Here is a 22,982-nt window from a genome sequence, read left to right as displayed (position 1 = left end):
AAATCAATGAATATCTACACATGAAGCTCTGATCAAAACAGAAAAATGTTTGTTTAAAAACCTAAATTTAGAAATAAACTCGAGGTTTGTTTTGACACCAGCAATTTCTTGCTATGCAAAATATTTTGTTTGTAATGATGATAAAGAAAAGATTATATATAATTATTTTATTGCAAATGAAGTAAAACCAAATTGTTTGAATATATGGGTTGACTTTACTATGACTGATAAAGAATTGGAAATAGTTTTAAGAAAACAAATTTGGACAGCAAAATATACGTATTTGCAATGGTTTTAATGTCGAGTTATACATCAAATTCTAGGGAATAATGCTCTTTTGTTTAAAACAAAAATCTTGAACAATAATAAGTGTACCCAATGCGACCAGCATGAAGAAACTCTCCTACATTTGTTTTAAAACTGTGAATATGTTCAGCAGCTGATAGCGTAAATAAAAGCATGTCTGCTTAATTTTGAAGTTCTAGTGACTTTTCCATCAGTTGCAAAAGATTTCCATTGGTACACTCTTCAAATGTTAATGCTAGATTAGATATTATATACATAGAAATCAAACAGTATTTTTTCAGTGCAAAAAAAGAGATAAATATATTACCAATTTCAAGGATTTAAAACAGTTTGATTTCAACTTGTAAGATAGTCGTTTGTAAAAAAAACCACGACGCAACGAAATGGAACAATAGTATTTTGTAAGATACTTCGTGAATTGTGATAGATGTGTAGATATATTTAATGAATTACCCTTATTACAGATCTATGTACCAGACATGTTTTTAAGAACATAATTTTAATTATAATAATAGTAAGTATAGCAGTATTTTATTGCGAATATAACCGACATAGAAAGTGTGAAATAAACCGTGTATTTTGTGTATACACAAAAATCTGACATGTACATGAATGCAGACGTACACTGTTTTAGATGTATGTATTGAGACTCGTTTTTTGTTCTATTGTAAATTAACAAATGACCAACTTGAAGCGACTTTCATTAAGTAGTTAATTAAAAATATATTTTTAATTCCTCACATATTAATATCTTATTTATATACGACTATATGTCTACTTCTGTTGTTAACCATACATATATCATAAATTCCTCACAAATTAACATCTTATTTATATACAATTATATGTCTACATACGTTGTTATGGGTTGTAAGTCGTGTTTTATATTATATGATATAAATGTTGCAAATCTGTTATATTTATAATTTATTATTTTCTCACATCTTCATATTTTTTTTACTTAGGAATCATATACCTATATTGTATAACATATGATATACGTCTTGAATAACGCTATATCTGAGAAAAAAATCATTATAGCTATGTGCTTGTCTTCGTCAGATGCTGAAATCATTATTTATATTAATACATCTTCATCATATTTGCATATAAGGATAATTAGCTGTGCGCGTGGTGTCAACAGATGTCTACAAGCATTCTTCGCTAGGCACTTAACCATAACAAGATATTCAATAGGCCACAAATGAAGAATGTATTGTGCATAATACCACAAAACTCTACCTTAGATGTGTAGAAACTAATTAGTGTGATGGTGAAGTAGTGACGACTTGATGTCAATCGTGTTTATCATTATTGATATAGGACTTGTACAGCATGTTGGAGTATGATTACGTGACATGAATGGTGCGGCAGATGGGAGGACGCGATTTTTGCTTGTGTTTTGGTAGTGACAAGGACGAGATGAAGGTCCTTTTGAGCTTGATAGTTTAAGATTTAAGGACCTTGTGTCTTTTTGATTATGATGATGTAGTGTGGACGATATAAGGAAGGTAATTTTGATGATTCATTGCTTATAACGACTATTTGACCCTGTTCAGAATCGTTGGGAAGTATGATGGCGTAGTTAAATTGACGTATTTGATGTCCATGTGATAATGGTAACGACGTTGTGTTGACATGGCGTAAGCACTGATGAGAATTAAGGTGTAATCGTTAAGGCGTATTACAATGCCTGTTTAGCATAATGGTGTAGTGCTCATGACGTTGTATGAGCTTTGTGGATCATGATTGTGTAGTGGTCAAGACTTAATTAATACCATTTTCAGCATTGTGGTAGGTTGGTGAAGACGTTATGTAGGTCATGTTTAGCATGGTGAGTTAGCGGTGCTCAAGTTATATAGGTACTGTTTAGTGTGATGGTGAAATGTGTTGACGAGACTTAGACCCTGTTGAGCATGATGCGGTAGTGGTGATGGCGTAATTTAAGTTCTAATAAGCATAATGGTGAAGTGCAGATGACTTGCTGTAAGTCAAATTGATCATGTTGATGTTGTGGTTATGGCTTGCTAAGAACACTGTTTATCAAGTTGATGAAGTGTCCAGGAAGTGACGTAGATAATTTAAAGCAAGATAGTGCTGTTGTATATACGAAATGTATTTTTAAGAAATAATATTTTTATAACATGGTTTGTTGTCGAAAAACCCACAGTAAGGAGTATAGATGCGTAGGAATTAAATCGCGAGTGCGAAGCACGAATGATATAATAACACGCATCTATACTCCTTACTGTGGGTTATTCGAAAACAAACCATCATAGAAAAATATTTTTTCGATTCTAACACGATTCTGATTGATTTGGTTCAAGCTTTTTGACGTGAACTATATTTTTCAATACTCCGCTCTTCTTAGTGCGAAGTTCACTATTTAGTGACGTCATTGAATTGTACAAACATATGACGTCGTTTTTATTCATAAATATTTTGCAAATTACGTCACTTTCATTGAGAACAACAATCGTAGAAACTAAATGACGTCACGTTTATTGATGCTGCTGAAAAGCTGACATGCTATAAATTTTTTCTTAATAACTTTTCTTAACAAATAACATTCTTTGCAGGAGTTGTTATGCCACTTATCACCAAATATACAATTTGTTGTTTAATTACATATATATAAATGCTACATTAATTACATTTCTTTTACAGCGGCTTTTAGCACGTGTTTTTTACTGCAATATTTTCCTTGTTTATTCGGAACTATTATCGAAACACCGCCCATAATTTATTGCAGAATAACCCACACTTGATTTCCTTCTTTGTCTAAAGCAAACAAGTCGCGTGCCGTGTTATAATGGAGTATAGGTAAGGACGTGATGAAGACCCTGTTCAGCATGGTATTATAGTGGTGATGACGTAATGTAGGCCCTGTTAAGCATAGTATTGCATTGGTTAGGACGTTATTTAGGCCCTTTTAATCATAGTATTGTAGTGGTGAGGACGTAATATAGACCCTGTTAAGCATACTATTGCATTGGTGAGGATGTTGTGTAGCCCCTGTTAAGCATAGTATTGTAGTGGTGAGGACGTTATGTATGCCCTGTTAAGCATAGTATTGAAGTTTTGAGGACGTTATGTATGCCCTGTTAAGCATAGTATTGAAGTTGTGAGGACGTTATGTAGGCCCTGTTAAGTATAGTATTGTAGTGGTGAGGACGTTATAAAGGCCTGTAAAGCATAGTATTGAAGTGGTTAGGACGTTATGTAGGCCCTGTAAATCATAATATTGTAGTGGTGAGGACGTTATGTAGGCCCTGTTAAGCATAGTATAGTAGTAGTAAGGACGTTATGTATGCCATGTTAAGCATAGTATAGTAGTAGTTAGGACGTTATGTATACCCGGTTAAGCATAGTATTGTAGTGGTGAGGACGTTATGTGGGCATGTTGGGCATAGGGTTGAAGTTGTGAGGACGTTATATAGGTTCTGTTAAGCATAGTATTGTAGTGGTGAGAACATTATATAGGAACTGTTAAGAATAGTATTGTAGTGGTAAGGATTTTAGTTAGGCCCTGTTTAGCATAGTATTAAAGCGGTGAGGACGTTATGTAGGCCCTGTTAAGCATAAAGTTAAAGTTGCGAGGACGTTATTAAGGCCCTGTTAAGCATAGTATTGTAGTAATGAGGACATTATGTATGCATTTTTAAGCAAAGTACTGGAGTGGTTTGGACGTAATAAAAGCCCTATTAAGCATAGTATTGCAATGGTGAGGAAGTTATGTAGTCCATGTTAACCATAGTATTGTAGTGGTGATGACCTTATGTAGGCCCTGTTAAGCATAGTATTGTAGTTGTGAGGACGTTATGTAGGCCCTGTTAAGCATAGTATTATAGTGGTGAAGACATTAAGTAGGCCCTGTAAAGCATAGTATTGTAGTGATGAGGACGTTATGTAGACCCTTTTAAGCATAGTATTGTAGTGCTGAGGACGTTATGTAGGCCGGGTTTATCATAGTATTATAGTGGTGTGGACGCTATGTATGCCCTGTTAAGCATACTATCGTAGTGGTGATGACGTTATGTAGGCCCTGATAAGCATAGTATTATAGTGGTGAGGACGTTATTTCGGCCCTGTTAAGCATAGTATTGTAGTGGTGAGGACGTTATGTACTCCCTGTTAAGCATAGTATTGTAGTGGTGAGGACGTTATATAGGCCCTGCTAATCATAGTATTATAGTGGTGAGGTCGTTATGTATGCCCGGTAAAGCATAGTATTGTAGTGGTGCGGACTGCACAGGCTAATCTGGGACAACACTTTACGCACATGCATTATGCCCAGTTTTCATAGAACACGACTCATATAATTCTATGCGCGCCATATCCATCCATTAAAGCATTATTAACGAATGTACCATATATATCTATATATATAATACAACGTGATAACCGGTAAAATATAGTCTATGAAACAAGGAAAGGGTATTCATTCAAACGCTATGCGTGAACCAATTATTGTTCCTGATTTCTATTCATAAACCTTGATTCATTCATTGATTATACGCAACTGTGGCGTTTCATAAGGTATAATGTGTTGTTTTCGTGGAGCTTTGCTTGACTACTTCTTATGTAAACTTGCTTGCGTTATTGACATAACTTATTTGCCTTGTTTACATCACTGAACATGCAGTGTACAAGTAAGCCTAAATCAATACAACATGAGAACATTTGATACAGATGAAAACAGATTGCCGGATACGTACATTTTATGTGAGTTTTGAGGGTTAATACTGCGTTCAAAAACGACCGCGAGGTAATAAAATTGTACATTAGTGTTTATATATGTCCATAAATTGTTATACACCTGCGGAGTTATCGATCTCTTACATAGGGCACGTTAACATATGTTGTCGGTTGTATTGTAACGGATTCCGAAAAAAGTAAGTGAATGTTTTGTTTATATTTAAATAATCGAGCGGCATGAGTATTTTAAATCGTCGTTTACAATAGTTACAACTCCAAGCTATATTAGCACAAGTATAAAAAAGAGTAGTATTGTAGAGTGCTGGACTTTTCGAAGTGTATTTTCGAAGTCTTGACATAATTTTAGCAAAATAAAATTTACAAACGATTTAATCTACTAATAAGTAATTTGTTGTTTATCTATTAAAGCACGCAGACAGAAATCTGCAGTCTTCATAAAATTTTGATAGCAAAAGTGTGAAATGTATCGCAACCACTGGAATCATTAAAAATGCGTCTTTGATAAAATTTTCACACCATACAATTAGGCGTTCAATATTGAAAAACTGAAGCTTGATTGTTTATTGTCGGCATTGATGTGGGTTTGTATTGAATTTTAGGGGACAAACGCCAGATTGAATTAAATAAAATTATTGTGTTAAAACAGAATATCTGTCAAATGTTGCAAGAACGAAATCGATCAATTTCATGACGTATTCTTAATAGCTATGAAGTAGTTGTATTGCGAAAGTCGTACGAAAGTTATGGTTGCAAGAAACATCGTAAACACACTTAACAAAGTACAATACGCTGTTTTACTCTGTTGCAATAATAACGAAAATGCAAGCTCAACATAGTTGACACTTAAATTATCACAGTGGACGATTTCAGCTTTGGATTTCAATGCAAGACTTAGCCATTATGCATTAAAACATGCGCGTTATTGTTAAGATTGAACTGTCAAGATGGCGGTTTTTGAGGTTGCATTTAAGTGATTTTATTATGAATTACATTTTTAATACGTACATGCACTATTTCGCGTGTGTAAAATGTGATAACTATTTGCGTTTTTGTTTCTAACCAACGCTGTTAAATCATCCTTCTATCATCAACACTTTTAAATCTCTTATCCAAATCGAATTTTTTTTACTTTTTATCTCAATCCTGCAAACACAGTTCCAAATGGGCGTGGCTTATGAATGGATAAACATTGCATAGAAGCATGATAATCTCAATAATGGGCGGAGCTAAAATTGTGTTATCGGTCAAAGAAATGACAATTTTGGAAACGATCGAAGTAAATAAGTGTTATCGGTCAGGTGTATCGTAAGATATAAGTGTTATCGGTCAGGTGTATCGTAAGATATAAGTGTTATCGGTCAGGTGTATCATAAGATGTAAGTGTTATCGGTCAGGTGTATCGTAAGATATAAGTGTTATCGGTCAGGTGTATTGTAAGATGTAAGTGCTATCGGTCAGGTGTATCATAAGATATAAGTGTTATCGATCAGGTGTATCGTAAGATATAAGTGTTATCGGTCAGGTGTATCGTAAGATATAAGTGTTATCGGTCAGGTGTATCATAAGATTTAAGTGTTATTGGTCAGGTGTATCGTAAGATATAAGTGCTATCGGTCAGGTGTATCGTAAGATATAAGTGTTATCGGTCAGGTGTATCATTAGATGTAAGTGTTATCGGTCAGGTGTATCGTACGATGTAAGTGTTATCGGTCAGGCGTATCGTAAGATATAAGTGTTATCAATCATGTGTATCGTTAGATATAAGTGCTATCGTCAGGTCTATCGTAAGATGTAAGTGTTATCGGTCAGGTGTATCGTAAGATATATGTATAAGTGTTATCGTTCAATTGTATCGTATGATATAAGTAGTATCGACCATGTGTATCGTAAGATATAAGTGTTATCGGTCAGGTGTATCGTTATGCTTAATTAAATACTGGGTCAGCGTCTCCAATGTAATTATGCTCTAGCGACATAATAAAAACATAACATTCAATCATAATTCAATAACTGTGTAATATTCAGACGAATATTGCAACTCGCAATATCAACGCAATCTGTCACCGTGTGTCATTAGGCAATGCAATCGATTTCATGGCAAGGCTTATAAATAGCTAACTTACATTAACACGTGAGCACATCTGGTTACAAACACTGGTGTGATTTTAATTTAATGTGACGACTTGGAGAGAAATGTATTCTTAAGGGATCTTTTCACGTTTTGGTAAATTGACCAAATTATTAAAAAAAATTGTTTCCGATTCGTAAATGTTCGTTGCAGTTATGATATGTGTGAGGAAACAGTAATACTGAACATTAACCATGCTCTAAAATATCCATTATATGCTTCTTTTGAAACGCTTTAATAATTCGGAGAGTTTTGTTGTTGGCGTTACATTTTGTGACACTTCGAGGATTGCTTATATAAAGTATAAAATACAACCATCATAGAATGAGCATGGATGGCCGAGTGGTCTAAGCGTTAGACTTTTACTCCAGGGGTCAGAGGTCCGAGCCCAGTCGAGGAATACTTTTTTCTTTCTTTTATTTTATTCATGATTTTTACTAGAGCTTTTTATGTCTAATGTTTACATTTATCAATATAAAGCATTTAATGACAAACTGTAAAACATGCCAAAATCTGTGAAAAGGCCCCTGTAAATCGAGTCAATTTTATTAGCAAATACATTTTAACATAGCCGAACAACATATATAAGACATGTAATGGCGGTGAAAATAATAGCTTATTCAACATAGTGATGAACGGCATGGTATGTATAAAATGAGCATACAATAATATTTAATTAAGGGTTTTGGGAATGTTGACCATAATAAATACGCAAAGTGAGAACAACTCGCTGACAACATAAACTAGGTCAATGGTGGTGACATTGGGTACATCAGTTTTCTTAAAGCTATTCTATATAATTGACAAATTAACAAAAAATGGTATTCATTCTCAATTACACCCATATTACACATTGTACATACTCGTTCGCTTCTTGGAATATTTCTATATCTACCTTCTTCAATTCATCATAGTGATATACAGAACAGCGAAGTTTAGTCAAGAACAAAATGTATCTCTAACATTAACAACAGTATCTGAATAGTTTTCAAAATCAAAATTTGATTTAAATAAACGATCATTTATTAAGTCTCGGCAAGTTATCAATATCACTTACCCATGTTTGTAGCTGATAAACTTTATACATTGACAGGTACAATTAACACCATTAGTGATTAGCTTAGATTTATAATTTAAAAATTAACACATCCTTATTACTGGAGCAATATCTTGAGTTCATTACCCCAGTTAGTAATATGCGAAATAACGTCATCTAAATCTAGCAACAATTTATTATGTATTGAATCTGGATTTTTCTTTATTTTGAATCAAAATTTATTGATATGCATTTTTCGGACACACTCAAGATGAAAACGACCCCCAGCTCGCCATACACTGGCGCGGACGTAGTTTGTGGCCGAATATACGGTGTCTTGTAAAGAAATTTTAAACGGACTTTCTCTATTTCGGGGCGGGGATCGAATCCCCGAATCTCAGTACCGTATGTCAATATTGGCTAAATCATTACATTTAAAAACATATTGTATCAGCAATTTTTAAATGAAAATTAAAAAAAAAAGTTTATTAAGATAAAACATTGCTCTAGTCGTTTGTTTAGATAAGGCTTCCTGCGCTTAAAAAATGCCTTTCGAGGACAATGTCAAACCGACCTAAGTAAACTTATTTACTACCTCGAGCTTAATATCATTATATTTAACATCAATATTTTAATTATATTGCCTTAATTAAAAACATAAGTACTTTCTTGCTGGTGTTCACAGATATGCCCAATGTACTACAATATTACTGCAACCTATCCAAAAGATGCTGGAGTCCAGTTGCTAAGTAAGAGAATAAAAGCTGTATAATCAAAAAATAGCAACGTGAATAAATTTATATTGTCGACATTTACATATTCAATGAAAGCATTATACAAATAGTCATATAAATAGTTTACGAACAATATACATAATAATGGTGATAAAAGCGCGCCTTGTTTGTATTACTATCAAATAATTCAAAGAGAACAGGTAGTTTTACCTTTGTGATTACACTAATTTTCCATACGTGTGTTACTACACAGTGTACACGAAACACTACTTACATAACTTGTCTTAACGCATGAGTTAACACAACTATACATTGATTTAATTATTTTAACACATTTAGCTGACATATGCTGTAAAAGTTTGTACATAATTACGTTCCTATAAACGATCTCGGAGGCTTTTTTAAATCTACAAAGGATTCTCGATTAACTACTATTTGTATAAATGCATTTAGTCAAAACATGCAGTCTATTGTAATCTTGTCGTTTCTGAAACCGAATCGAAAATGACTAAGTATATAATTTTCAAGCAATTTCCGCACTCTTCTTTGTAGAAAAATGGAGATTTTTTTTACAAAAGATACACTAGTAAGAGTTATCATGTAGTTATTTACATCGTTCTTTTCTACTTTCATAGGCACAGGAAGAATAACGCATGCAGACCATGAATATGGATATGAACTTGTACTGTAAATATAATTCAAGAATGTGCACAGTACAGGAGATATAAGCTCCTTTCAATCAATAAAAATCTCAGGAATAAGTTTGTCAAAACCACCCTTTTCACCCCGTTTTAGATCGTATATTGCGTTCATTACGTCATCAATTGTAAAGTCACTATCAAGGAATTCCACGGAAACAGTGGCACTATCTAAAAAATTGATAACTCTTCTATAAGCATGAACTTAGAAAAAAAACATCATTGTTTAAAAAAATAATTCTTAAAATGTTCAAAAAATGTGTCCGCAGTATATCACTATCAATTCGTCGATTATTTTTTTTTTTAATTCTTCCAAAACTTTTTGGGTTGTGACTTTAAATATGTGCGAAAATTATATCATTGTCACATGATAAATGTAGGCTTAGCAAGTCTTTTTGTTTTATTATATTGCTTTTTCGATGCTGAAAAAATGCCCGATTATCAGGCGATCGATCAGCGTAAAATAATCGTTTCGCCCGCCTGTAAATACACGCGCAACTTTACACTCGTTGTTAAACCATGAACTCTTATGTTTCCAGGTTTTTTTTTGGAATTAAAATATGTTCTTGTTTGTCCATATGCGAAGCCATACGATAATTTGGAGAAATTCTCAATACCAATGTAAATATTCAAATTACTGCTTATTGTATAATCGACAATTCGTTCATATTCATGTAAATTGTTTTGCATACTGGTTAGATATGTGTTAGACTTATCATCGTCGTAACACCCATTCAATTGTAACTTTCCCTTCCCCATTAGACGATTTATCAACATTAAAGTTTAAAGATATTTCGATAGATGCAAGCGGCGAGAATGAAAAATAATTATGCACAACAAAGTTCTAATGAAGGTGAACAACTCGCGGTGCGCCAGTACGAAATCGATACTACCGTTAGGGTCACAATATACTAATAAAGTTCCCTATATAACTTAATGTAAAAGCGACAACTTTAAGCGAACATAAATGTAACATTTTGCACAAAGAGACTCCCATAACCATACATTTTATGAAAGGTCATTCACAGCTGAATCGATTTAAGCAATAAAAAAGACATGTCTTGTTCAAATAAAGAATGAAATTGACACAAATTAAAATCGACTCTTGTCGCACCTTAATTTTTCCGGCAATTTTCTAGCGAAAATGTAACCTTTTTCAGTTCGAATTTGTACTTTTGTCTCTAACTGTATCATATGTCAGGGATTAAGTAGCGAACACCTATTGTTTCCCGTTCAATATCTTCAAGAGATAAAGCCAGAACACCAGTCTAAAGTGTAAAACATTGCTTCGAGTAAAATATGATGCTTTTTTAAGAGGTTACAATCCTACATCACTCGATAATTTAGTATAATGTAACCTTAGCCTTCATAAATATAAAACACAACACTCTTTAACAACTAGATCGGAATTTAAGCATACACCGATTAAATTATTCTCAGACGAATTAACAATTGTGTATTTGCAAACAACGCTCAGGTAAATAATGCGCACACATATAATCGTTATCTCAAGTGTTAACAAATTCAGGTAACTGTTCATCCATCTATCTATGATTTGTGAGACATGAGATAAAAGTTGATTAAGAAATTTAATATACAGTTAAAAGAGATAAAAACAATATTCTCAGTTTAAACATGGTGGGATAAGGTGGTCACCCCCTGTTTGAATTGGCCAGGGGTAGGGACCTGCACAAACTCAGATGGTAGTGAGTTCCAAAGAATAATGGTAGCTGGAAAAAGAATATTTATAGTAATTACAAGGGGTTATGATCTGTCTGTATGAGAGAGGGTGTGTGTGTCTGGAAGATCTGGGTGACGGTTGAATGTAGTGGGGTAAGGGAACTGCAACCAGCCCGTGTACAATCTTGTAAAACATTAGGAGTCTGGCGTCAGACTGTAAATACTCTAATTTTTATACACAACGAATAGTGACGAACAGTTTGTTCTAAATATTCGAGTTTTGTTGAGGAAGATAACTTAAACAGGTAAACATCAAAATAGGTATACACAAATAAGCCGTATAGTTTAATCCAAATAGCATATTGATTTTCCGTTCCTATTGCTGAAATAACCTTCTTTCAAACACAATTTATAAAACAGACGAACGCACCATGTCCGCGTTTACAATACGTGCTGTTATCTATCTTAATAACGAGACACATTTATACATTCATAGCCATCTAAATCATGTTCATTATCCGGTTTTACCCCCGTTTCACAACAAAATACAATATCATATAGATTAAGAAAGATAACAGAATCTTCATCAGTTATGCAATTTTTCAGTCCATTAACATTCCAAAAGCAAATACTCAGTCAATACTTTTCATCGGAATCCTAATGCGGTGGCGTAGGGGTCGGCACAAACGGACGACCATCGATTGACACTTTGTCGCGGACGAGGACGGCGCGCTTCCCGTCACGCCTGGCCTTACACGAAGGCCAATTAGGGCCTTCCGGCCGCGAGGTATTGCTCAGTCATGTTGTATGGTGATCGACGCAGATCTACACGCTTAAGCGCGTTCTTGATGAAAATAATTGACTGGGTGTCTTTGCACTTTGCGACTTTATGCCTTACTTTATTTCTGTGGTACCTTCCGAGTCTGTGTGCCCGGTCAATCTGAATCACACTTTCTGGATCCGAAATCTGTAAGTGGTCACGACAGAATCGCTCGACTTGTGATATACGCTGTCTTCAATTCCGTTCGAGAGCTATCTGATGTGGTACTTTTCATCGCTGCATGCGGCATGTCACCGGAAACGTCGGGCGGCTCAACGGGAGCTTATTGAATGTCATCCGATGCAGTGAATGACAAACCGATCGATGGATGCTCAGTGTCAACCACTTCCGTGATTCAGAAAAAAATAAGAGGTTTTCTCTCATTGATCGGCCTTTAAGATCTATCATGTCTTCCTAAAGAGAATTGTTTCTTGGGTTTAAGTTCAAACTTTTGGCGAACATAGTCTTTAGGTCAAGTTTAATGTTTGTTATGTTGGTTTTGTTCTCTTCGGCTGTTTTTGATACGGCTCAATAGTTGTCCGATTTCTTGATTTTTTTTATCTCCTTCCATGTTTTCTCGAAATATTAATCTGTTTGTGATATTTTAAATTTGAACGGTGATTTGATTAAGATGACCCAGCTTCTTGTCAATATTGTCAAGCCTGTTAAGGATTTATTTCGAAAAGTCTGGCAATCGTGTTCTGGCTATTATTCGTAAACAAGAATTTTCATTGTTCATTGAGCACATACGAGTATAAGTTATTCAATTTATCCTTCTTCATATGCCTATTAAATTGATTGGCGTGTGTATGCATAGGATGTATTAAAAACATTACCATTTCGTAAGTAGCATGATGTGCCACATTTCGTTCGAAGCATGAATTTGGTTAGTTTTCACCGCACCTCACACAATTGCAATTACACAGGTACTTGAAAAATGTGCGGTCGTTATATATATATATAAGGACAAAATATCAAGTACCTGCGTGCAATTACGTCGCTCTTGTGGATATCTTTTTTATTATTATTACACCATGTATTGATTACAATGAGGTTTAATTCATTTTTTATATTCTCTTAAATTGGCTTTTAATTATATGCAATATGCGATGCGTTGATGCCCTTGGACAGGTTTAAATTACAAAAATATATATTAAAAAAAACTTGAAAAATATTGTACCACGTGGCTCGTCTATCATCACGTAGTTGGTTATAACGGAATGAATTTGATATGGAGCTATGCTCGGAACCAATCAAATCTCTGTGCGAAGTTTGAATAGGACTACGAAATCGTGTTTGTATTTGTGGCGGAAAGCGAAACTCCTGACCAGATAACTGATGAAGCCGCATATAAAATTACGCAAGGGTCATTGATTTGATAGAGGAAAGATAAGCTTCTGATTTAATGGAGCAAATGCGCAAGCTGGACTGTAGCTACATCGGCCGCATATGGCATTAGACTTGTTTTCGCACGACGCGGTTCATTTATTTAACTGTTTGCGGACTATAATTATTTTGCCCCCGAAGCCTTTAAAGAATGTTAATGATTTATATCGCTTTTGTCGGTAGTTAGAATGCTCGAGAAGTCGCTCAGAAGAAAGGACGACGCTTATTGAGTTGAGTTCATCCCATTAACCCTTTGCATGCTGGGAAATTTGTCGTCTGCTAAAATGTCGTCTGCAGAATTTCTAAAATTAGCATTTTCTTCGAATTTTTTTCAAAGAATACTATCAGAATAGCAAACAGTTTGGATCCAGATGAGACGCCACGTTCTGTGGCGTCTCATCTGGATCCAAACTGTTTGCAAAGGCCTTTAAAATTCAGCTCCAGCGCTTTAAGGGTTAAAGGTCAGAGTTACTTAGGCGTGTAAAAAATAAAATTGTCTCTAGTAATTAGTTTATTCTCATAGGATATTTAGGGAAAGCGTTGCTAAGTCAGTATGCTCTTTAAGAAAAAAAGAATTCTGTTGATGTTGAGGTCAGCCAATCGGAGATCAAGGTCACTAAACAATGTATGAGCGGTTGAACATATTGACAACTTGACTACAAGTAGTGGACATACATGTTTTACAAACATCTTAATTTAAGTATACACTTTACACAGAGTATAGAGTTTGGGACTTTGCTGCTTGTCACTGTTATGTCCTTCGGCCCGAAAAAAGGTTTTACGTTTGTTATATTTAACCGAACATTTTCATAAAGCAATTGCGTATCAACGGATATCGAATCAACGATTTTACAGCATACATATTTATAAAACTCGTTAATTTATAAAACTCGTTAAAGTACATTAAAGTATTTTGTTTCATTACATTATACAATTTAAATAGACAATAAAAACTTTTTTAAATACATTTCGGTTTTAAACATTATTAGTAGAAGACACGAAAAAACAATGAAATAGTACTGCACAGATACTAGTACACTTAGAACAACAGGTCAACTCAGGTCTGTGTTACCCGGGCAATTACGTATCTCGTCAATATTTAGCTCTTGCGATCATAAAAAAGTGACCAGTCTTTAAGCTTGATTGTCTTAATCGCTTTTACGAACCTAAACCTGTAATAAGATAAAGACTTTTTAAATTATATGTAGTGCTTTTGTATTTAATTAACTGTATACTCGGTGTCTATTTAAGTGTATATACGTATTATAAGTTAAACTTTTTTCGCAAATTATCATTGGGGTTTTGTAATACCTTATTGTTTTGTACAAGTTCAAGTTAATGAATACAAATATTTCAAAATAATTCCGCGGGCGTTGATTTTGATTTGATATAAAATGTTTATTAAACTTCATGCTTCAATAAAAAAGATGTTCAGTCGTTTATGTCGATTTAAATAAAATATGTAATCATTCAAATATAAATATTTATATTACATGTTTTATTCCTTCCTTTATACGTGCATTACATGTGAGTAATATGTATGCGGAAATCGAATGAGTTTCCTTACAAGTATTATGTCAAAAATGACAATTTAAAACGCTTAATATTCCGTTTGTCAACATGACGAACGGGATATTTGTACATAATGAGTTATCGATCTTTCCGTGAGCCATTCAATCGTGTGTATCGCAATCAAATATTTATTGATTTCAAATCATGTGTCAAGCATGACAATTAACAATGTTAAATATTGACTTACTATATAAACTTGCTCCCGGGGCAATATTTCTACGGCGTGAGTGAATCGATACTTCAGTCAATAAGTAAAGGCTAAAATGTATTTTAGCCTGTGGTGAATTAAATAGAATTAGTTCGATGACACAGTTTAACAGACGTTTAACATAGACAGGGAATATATGCAATTCGACCAACCAAACGAAGTAGTAATTTTGTATATATATATATGTATCAAGTTTCTTTATAAAAGTGAAAGGCAAGCTGTATGGATTGTGTTTTTCTCGCCTAGTCTAAAAATAGCAAATAGCGATGTGTTTAAATCAAATCCAATACTTGAATGAATATACGGATTAAAAGTAGGTAATATATAGATAATCGGATAAACATTACACTAAACTCCCAACAGTGTAACAAAAGCTACGAATTTAAGAGTATTTCATATTTTGAATGTGTTGATACTTGCATATTATTGAAAGTTTCTACATACAAAGTAGCGACTATCATTTCCTTGAAGAAAACGTCAACAATGCATAGCGTATATGGAGTGTTAACAAATTCGAAAATGCCAGTATTCACAAAACAGGTACGTCCGATTTTTAAAAATGTCTTTTGACATTAAAAATGTTAAATGGGTTTTCTTAAAATATGTTTTTTAATGCTTATTTAGATTTAACATGCCTACATGTTTAACTATTATATTTATTTTGAAAATGTCTTAACTTTTCTTCACGCAAAACAATATGTTGCGCATATGTTGTATGAAAGTATTTTTATTGCGGATAGCTTTGTTTATGCAATTATGATACATGAATTCTTGCTGTCAGATGATCGCACCATTAAACCCAGTGCCAGATCCTGCCATGACATTTTAATGAAGCGACGCAACCATATGTATATATAATCCATTTAATGTGTGCGCATAGTATATTGCGTATCTAATAATAATATACTTTGTACTTCATAAGTAGAAAACTGTTTATAATGTACAAATTGAAATTTTCTCTTACTGTATTGTTTGATGATGATATATATTTTTTATTTATTTTAAGAAAACTAATCATTTTAAAATCATTTTTCCTTAAATCGTTGAACACTTTAGAATTTTTAGAACCATCGTCTCTCGTAACTCTTTTAGAGTGGTTTTGTACATATTTTGTATATATAATATATATATATATATATATATATATATATATATATATATATATATATATATATATATATATATATATATATATATATATTACTCTTTTAGAGTGGTTTTGTACATATTCTGTCTGTCGTAATACCCACTCCGAAAACATAAATCAAAGGGTCACTTCTATTAAAGTGATAGTATGGGCATTTTTTCACTGTTGAATTGAGCTTAAAAGAATAAACAGGTCAAAAGAGTTAGTTAAAATGTGGTAACTGACCAATTACCTGCAACTCATCTTGCTACTAGCTGTTTATATGAAATATATATTATATTCGCTATTTTACATGACCGTCCCAGTCCTCTTAGCTGAGCGAACAGTCTTTTAATTAGGATCGGAAATAGTGTTCGTGTGTCTTATGAATATATATCGTTGCAGTAAATTAAAATGATCCGCAAAACAAAATTCTGTCTTTGTGTCGTATGAAGAATCTGCACTAAAACTAAATTTAGATTCACATCGTACATCGAATAATGTCTGTCGTCAGTTGTCAAAACGACAGTACGGTTGATATTCAAATGCATTATTTTTTGTTTCCGGGATATTGTTTCAGTATGCTGATGCTGCATTAACAAATATAAGTGTATATGAAGTAAAAACACAAAAAATAAACAACGGTTGCGATAGACACCTATAAACATAGCATATACTGTTAGATGCGTCTACTATCACTCAAACCATTAAGTACAACAGAACTTTTATAATTTCTACTTAGCAATATGGAAAAAAAAAAAACTTAAGTGCTTAATTTAAGCAACTTTTAGTGTTTAAAATTGTATTTGAATGTGGTTTGACACTATTTGATGTACTTGACCTTGATCATAAACCTGTGTACTTATTTAGACACAGCGGTTTTAGCAAATAAAGGTTAGTGTTTTGAAGACATGTAATGTTTGAACACATCGCCATAACTGAATAGAAACGGGGTATTGGATTTTTCGTTCAAGCAATAGTATTATATGATCCATCAAACAATAAAAGCTAATGATCTCGGGTTTAAACAGTTTAGAGATCAGGTCATAGATGAAATTGTTTTACTAGTGAATTTTGAATTGGTTGGCGTGAAGGAAATAGTTTAAACTGAGTATCTTTGAGAATATTACTTAATGTTTAAGCTTAAAAAACTGAAACCGTTCATCGGGCGATTAAGGCAGCAAATATGTTATTTAGTACAACAACACTATCTTAAAATATAAGTCTCTTGATCTAATTATATGATATTAACGTTTATTATGCACATATTTTCTTAAATGTATCGATGAAATACAACGGTATTTAAATTGAAGATTTTTAAAGATGGTCATTATATTTCAGACACACATATATGGCTAGGCTGAGTCTTGATACTGCGTCTGGGTACACTCGGTGTACGTGAGGGTTTCCAATATACAACTATATAATATAGAAATCAATATAATAAAAACAAACGTCTTACTGATAGATGATGGCTTGAACGTAAAATTTTCATCCAATTGATTTGTTGCTTAATTTTATTTGCTTATGGACAGTTAATGCTGATTGAAAACGACGGATTATCAGCAACTTGAAACATTTTAAATTATTCCGCGCAGCGATCATCGTGCGATATTGTATAAAGCAGCCACTTTAGTATAGTGAAGTAAGACCTTTATTCTGACAGTCCGTCGTCTTTCCATCATTGCTTATGGGTCGTTGATAATTTCGTTCTCTCCTTAAAATGTTTATTTTAGTTCGACTTCTTCGAAGGTCTTGGTCGTATGAAGTGTTATTTAAGTTTTTGCCTTTGAAGAGCCAGTAATTTGTGTCATTGGAAATATCTTGTGAACGCTTCACGAGAAGGGATCGAATTTGGAACCTACCAGGCTCAATGCGGACGGCGTATCCATTGCACAATAGCTGCGTTTCGGTCCGTTCGTGTGTAATGTATAAGTCCCTCCCATTGTAACCATCTGCTGGAATGAACATGTCGGGGTACAATTGTTTGTTTTTTCTTACAGGAAGAACTCACGATTTCATTCCACGTCAATACAAGAAATGCAATATCGATGGATGCTGTCGAAGTCATTTTCCTTTTCCGGCTCGTGCAGAGTGGACTCATTTTTATGGCGATGGCCGCCAGCATAGTTTGCCTCTGGCATATCATTTATTTCCGGCGGAAAAGCTGTGCTAACGCCGGCACCATATTTGCTATGATTTTTACCGGTTTCGTCCACCTGATAATATGTATGGGCATGTTATCAATAGCCGAAGAGCCAATGGTTATACCAAACCAAGCACCGGCGCATTTGTGCTTGGACTACACTATTCCGGCGTTGTATGCGAATTCGATTGTCTATATTTTTATTTTGCATAATTTAATATTTAACCATGCACAAACGACAGTTGGAGCTTTGCTTATCTGGATATTGTCCATTGGCTCCATCTTGACTGGTCTCGTATTGATATCGGATACGTCAGGTGCACAGACTGTGTCACATTTGAATCAAAGGAACTTCCTGTCCCTCATGGATTCTCCAAAAGGTCACATTGAAGCATTCGTGTCAGTCTGCGAGAAACACATTTCCAGCGAAATTGCAAATGTGATGATCGAGTACTTGCTATTATACCTTCCGGTTGTTATCATAGTGACGTGGGCGCTAGCAAGGAAATTCCTGCAAACAGGAGGTACTTTTTATATTCTTATGATTGCGCTACAAGTATTAAATCATTATTGAACATCTCGCACACTGTGATATAAAATACATTGAATCAAAGAAATTGTGTAATTTATAATGACGGAATATGATTGTATGATTCAATAATATTGAAATGTAATCTTTTTTTTTAAAATATGGATACTCATTTGAAAGATGTTTAACTTATTTTCTTTGCCCATGTATGTTAAACTATTATTTCGTACACATATGTGATTTATAAAAAATAATTAATAGATAGAGTTAAAAAATATTTTTAGCTCGGCGTTTTCGGAGAAAACCCGAGGTATTGTTATTGCCAGCTCGTCGTCCGCCATCTGACGTCCGCCGTCCGCGTCGTGGTAAAACCTTACCATTGGCTCTAAAATCAAAGTGCTCCCACTTACAACTTTGAAACTTAATATGGAGATGCACCTTGATGAGTTCTACACGCCACATCCATTTTGGGGTCACAAGGTCAAAGGTCAAGGTCACTGACCTCTAAAAAAATTAATTCTGACAAGCTTTCATTTATTCAAAACTGCACACGTAGCCGAGCGTGGCACCCGTTATGCGGTGCTGTTTTTTTAATAAATAATATGAATGAAATAATTCATAATTTGAGTAAGACATGCTTGTTGATGCTATTTATTTATAGTTCAATTGCTATTTATTTATAGTGTTAAGTGTTAACATAATTTTAATTTAAGAGGCGTTTCAACAATTTACCTTTGAAACAAATAATATTTAACAAAATAGCTCCGCTATTGGATAATAATTCATAAAAATGCACTTTAAGTAGTATAACGATAACGTAAAATGTGTAAAAAACATATGATTAAGTCATTTGGATAATAATATTACACTAAGTGTTCATTTCATATCATTATTATTGTTCGAATGTCAAATGCAGACGCGCGTTTTATTACTCTTATATATGTTTTATTCCAGAAGTGTCCATGCTGAAGCTGGCTATCCTTTCAAACAAAGAATGCGTCACAAATTCTCAAACCTGCGACTGTGTGAAACTTAACACTGTTCTGGTTGCCGTTTTGGTCAACTCTGCTATACTGCTGTTCATCGCGAAGCCAGGATACATGCTGTATGCGCACGCAACCTCGGGGTACTTCCGGGATATAATTCCGAGTTTATTGCAAACAGTTCTGTTTACGTATATTTGCGCAGAGTATATTGGCAAGGTGATTGTACAGCGAAGACGGGAAATTCAAACACAACAGGGGTGTAAATGTGAGACTGAAAACAGCGCGACTGTTTAAGACAATGTTCAACCAAACATCTACGAATTTTGTCGAACGTATGTAAATTATAAAATCCTTTAGATTAATCGTTGTTAATTGATCAATAACCAACTGTTTGGAATGTATGGTTTAAAAATGAAACCACGAGAACGTTTGCACGAGAAGATTTTGAAAACCCAATCAGAGCGGAAAATAGTTGTTTTTAAGGATACAGAACAATTCTGCGGAAATACTCTAAATTAGGGAACTGAGCGGTTCTTATATTATCAAAATTGACTGATAAAGTCCTTGGAAGACTTATTTGTACACAGCGCAAATTATTTTTAGTTTTGTGTTTCAATCGCTTTCCATACTAATAGCGTGGGAAATAATGGTTTATTATGTCATATTTGTGCTACCTACACAAGGTGTAATGTATTAATAAAATGTTTGATACGGTCTAAAACTGTGTAATGACATATCAATCAGATACCAAAACGTGCAATATTTAGTACAAACATGGCCTTACCTGTCCCAAGAGAGTACTAGCATACAGGGGAAGTAACTGAATATCGAGGACCTACCTAATCCTAGTGAGACCTAGTATACAGGGAAAGTAACTGATTATCGAGGACCTACCTAATCCTAGTGAGACCTAGTATACAGGGAAAGTAACTGAATATCGAGGACCTACCTAATCCTAGTGAGACCTAGTATACAGGGGAAGTAACTGAATATCGAGGACCTACCTAATCCTAGTGAGACCTAGTATACAGGGGAAGTAACTGAATATCGAGGACCTACCTGATCCTAGTGAGACCATATATTAATAGGAAGTTACCGCTGTCTAATAACAATTCGTACATATTTGTCATCAAGCCGTAATCTTCATTTATTCAAATCGGATCTAATTTGTACGCTTTTACGAGTAGTTTTACAAATCTGATTGTGTTCTTTGATGTCTTTGTAGGCTTTTTCAGCGAATACATTTTGTACCGCATATTACATTCATAGACATGCTTAACGTAAATAAACGTTTAGACTTGTTAATAATGCATGTAGGTTCAAAGGGTATTATTCTAGAACAGTTAACAACATTCGACGTGTTGATTAAATGTAAGGATCAAATTATCATTTTCTCAATTAGTCGCACGTTATTGGATGCTCATAGATAAATAATAAGGCATTATAACTTAATGCGCATGTACATGACCTAATGTTTAATATAATGAAAGAATTAATAAATTATAATTGTTTCGTTAAATATTTGATCCGCGTTTTGCGAAGATAGGTATCATGCCATTCAGACATATTAGCTCCAGACCAACCCACGAGTTCGCGCAGACTCTTAAGATACTACGCTTGCCACTTTGACGTGAGGCAAAGTTTCGTGTTTTTATTAACGGAAAAGGTAGCATCTGACCAGTCTGTGCGAATGGTTTGGTGTTACGCTTGTCGCATCGAGCAGAAAACATATTTTCGCATGTCGTGGGTCAATGTTATATAACATCACCCATGAATATAAACATTGTATACATATAGCCCTACAGTTAGCCAGTTAAAAGATGGACCAGTATGTACAAGTTATGAAATCAATCCCTGTATACTTTATTATGCTTCTTGTATTTGTTTATGCGAGGGACATTATTAAAATTATTTATAAGGGAAACGATAATTTGTATTTTCCCGCTATACATGACTTCGTGTCTTTGTATTCTTTGGTCCACTTTCAAGAACCGACAGAAAACTAAATGGAGCGTATCATGCAATAAGACTCACATAAACGCATACATCCCGTGTATGATATCGCTGTAAACGTGTATAATTCTTTGGTCACAGTTCAGCGACTTGGATCAGAGAATAAGTACACACGAAGGAAAAATGTTACAAGTACAAATATTACATATCGTTAAAGGTATAGTAAAACAATGACGAGCGGGCCATTATTCGTATTTGGCGGGTCAACATAAATTAAATCGGCCCGCCTAGTCGGTTCGATTTTTCATATTTGAAAAGAATCGTATCGCGCGACGTCAACTGAACAAAAAGGCGTCCACACTTAGTCTTTTTCTAATAAATTAAATTAAGCCAGCAATAAACGAATTAATAAAAGAATAATACTAATTAAAGGTAGCAAACAATTGGAATAATGAATAAATGTCGATTACATATGAATATGCACTGTAGATGAGATGACATTATTTGCGCTTTAACAGGAGTCATTCAACATAAAAAATTTGTAAACGATACCCTTACCTCAATCAACTTTAATCGAATGCTTATACATGTTATAATAATAAAATTACAACGACGTGCACTTCCATTATCTGTTCTTTTATCCTTTTATCTAATTTATGTCAAACCACACTTTAAAAACGGTTGTATCGGTTTCTAACCATTCTGACCGAAAGACGATTTAAGAAACCAAATGACTGGTCGGATTGTTTAATTTAATTCTTTTAAAGTTTTCAATTATACATGTAAAAACCACAATGCAAAACAAGTTTAGGACTCGTTCGATGCTTTTTTAAATAAATATTTTACTGTTAAAGTAACCAAAACATTCGAATCGTTGTCTCTAAAAACTGGGATGTTTCATCCCATATATTGCGTCACACGAGATACGTCATAAATTTCGTAATCAGTCGAATGA

The 22,982-nt window shown here is 34.0% G+C and overlaps 1 protein-coding gene across 1 annotated transcript; it reads left to right on the top strand.

Annotated features, from left to right (window-relative positions):
* The first annotated feature begins 4,963 nt into the window (after nucleotides 1–4,963).
* LOC127840816 (uncharacterized) lies at nucleotides 4,964–22,462 on the top strand. Its single transcript, XM_052369233.1, has 3 exons — nucleotides 4,964–5,074; nucleotides 18,417–19,083; nucleotides 20,043–22,462. The coding sequence occupies exons 2-3, from the start codon at nucleotides 18,465–18,467 to the stop codon at nucleotides 20,366–20,368; spliced, it is 945 nt and encodes a 314-aa protein (XP_052225193.1). The 5' UTR covers nucleotides 4,964–5,074; nucleotides 18,417–18,464; the 3' UTR covers nucleotides 20,369–22,462.
* Nucleotides 22,463–22,982: the final 520 nt, after the last annotated feature.

This window comes from Dreissena polymorpha, chromosome 8 (genome assembly GCF_020536995.1).
Source record: "Dreissena polymorpha isolate Duluth1 chromosome 8, UMN_Dpol_1.0, whole genome shotgun sequence".
Taxonomy (NCBI): Eukaryota; Metazoa; Mollusca; class Bivalvia; order Myida; family Dreissenidae; genus Dreissena; species Dreissena polymorpha.
The sequence above is the reverse complement of the archived record's forward strand: the minus strand, read 5'-3'. Positions and strand labels throughout refer to the sequence as shown.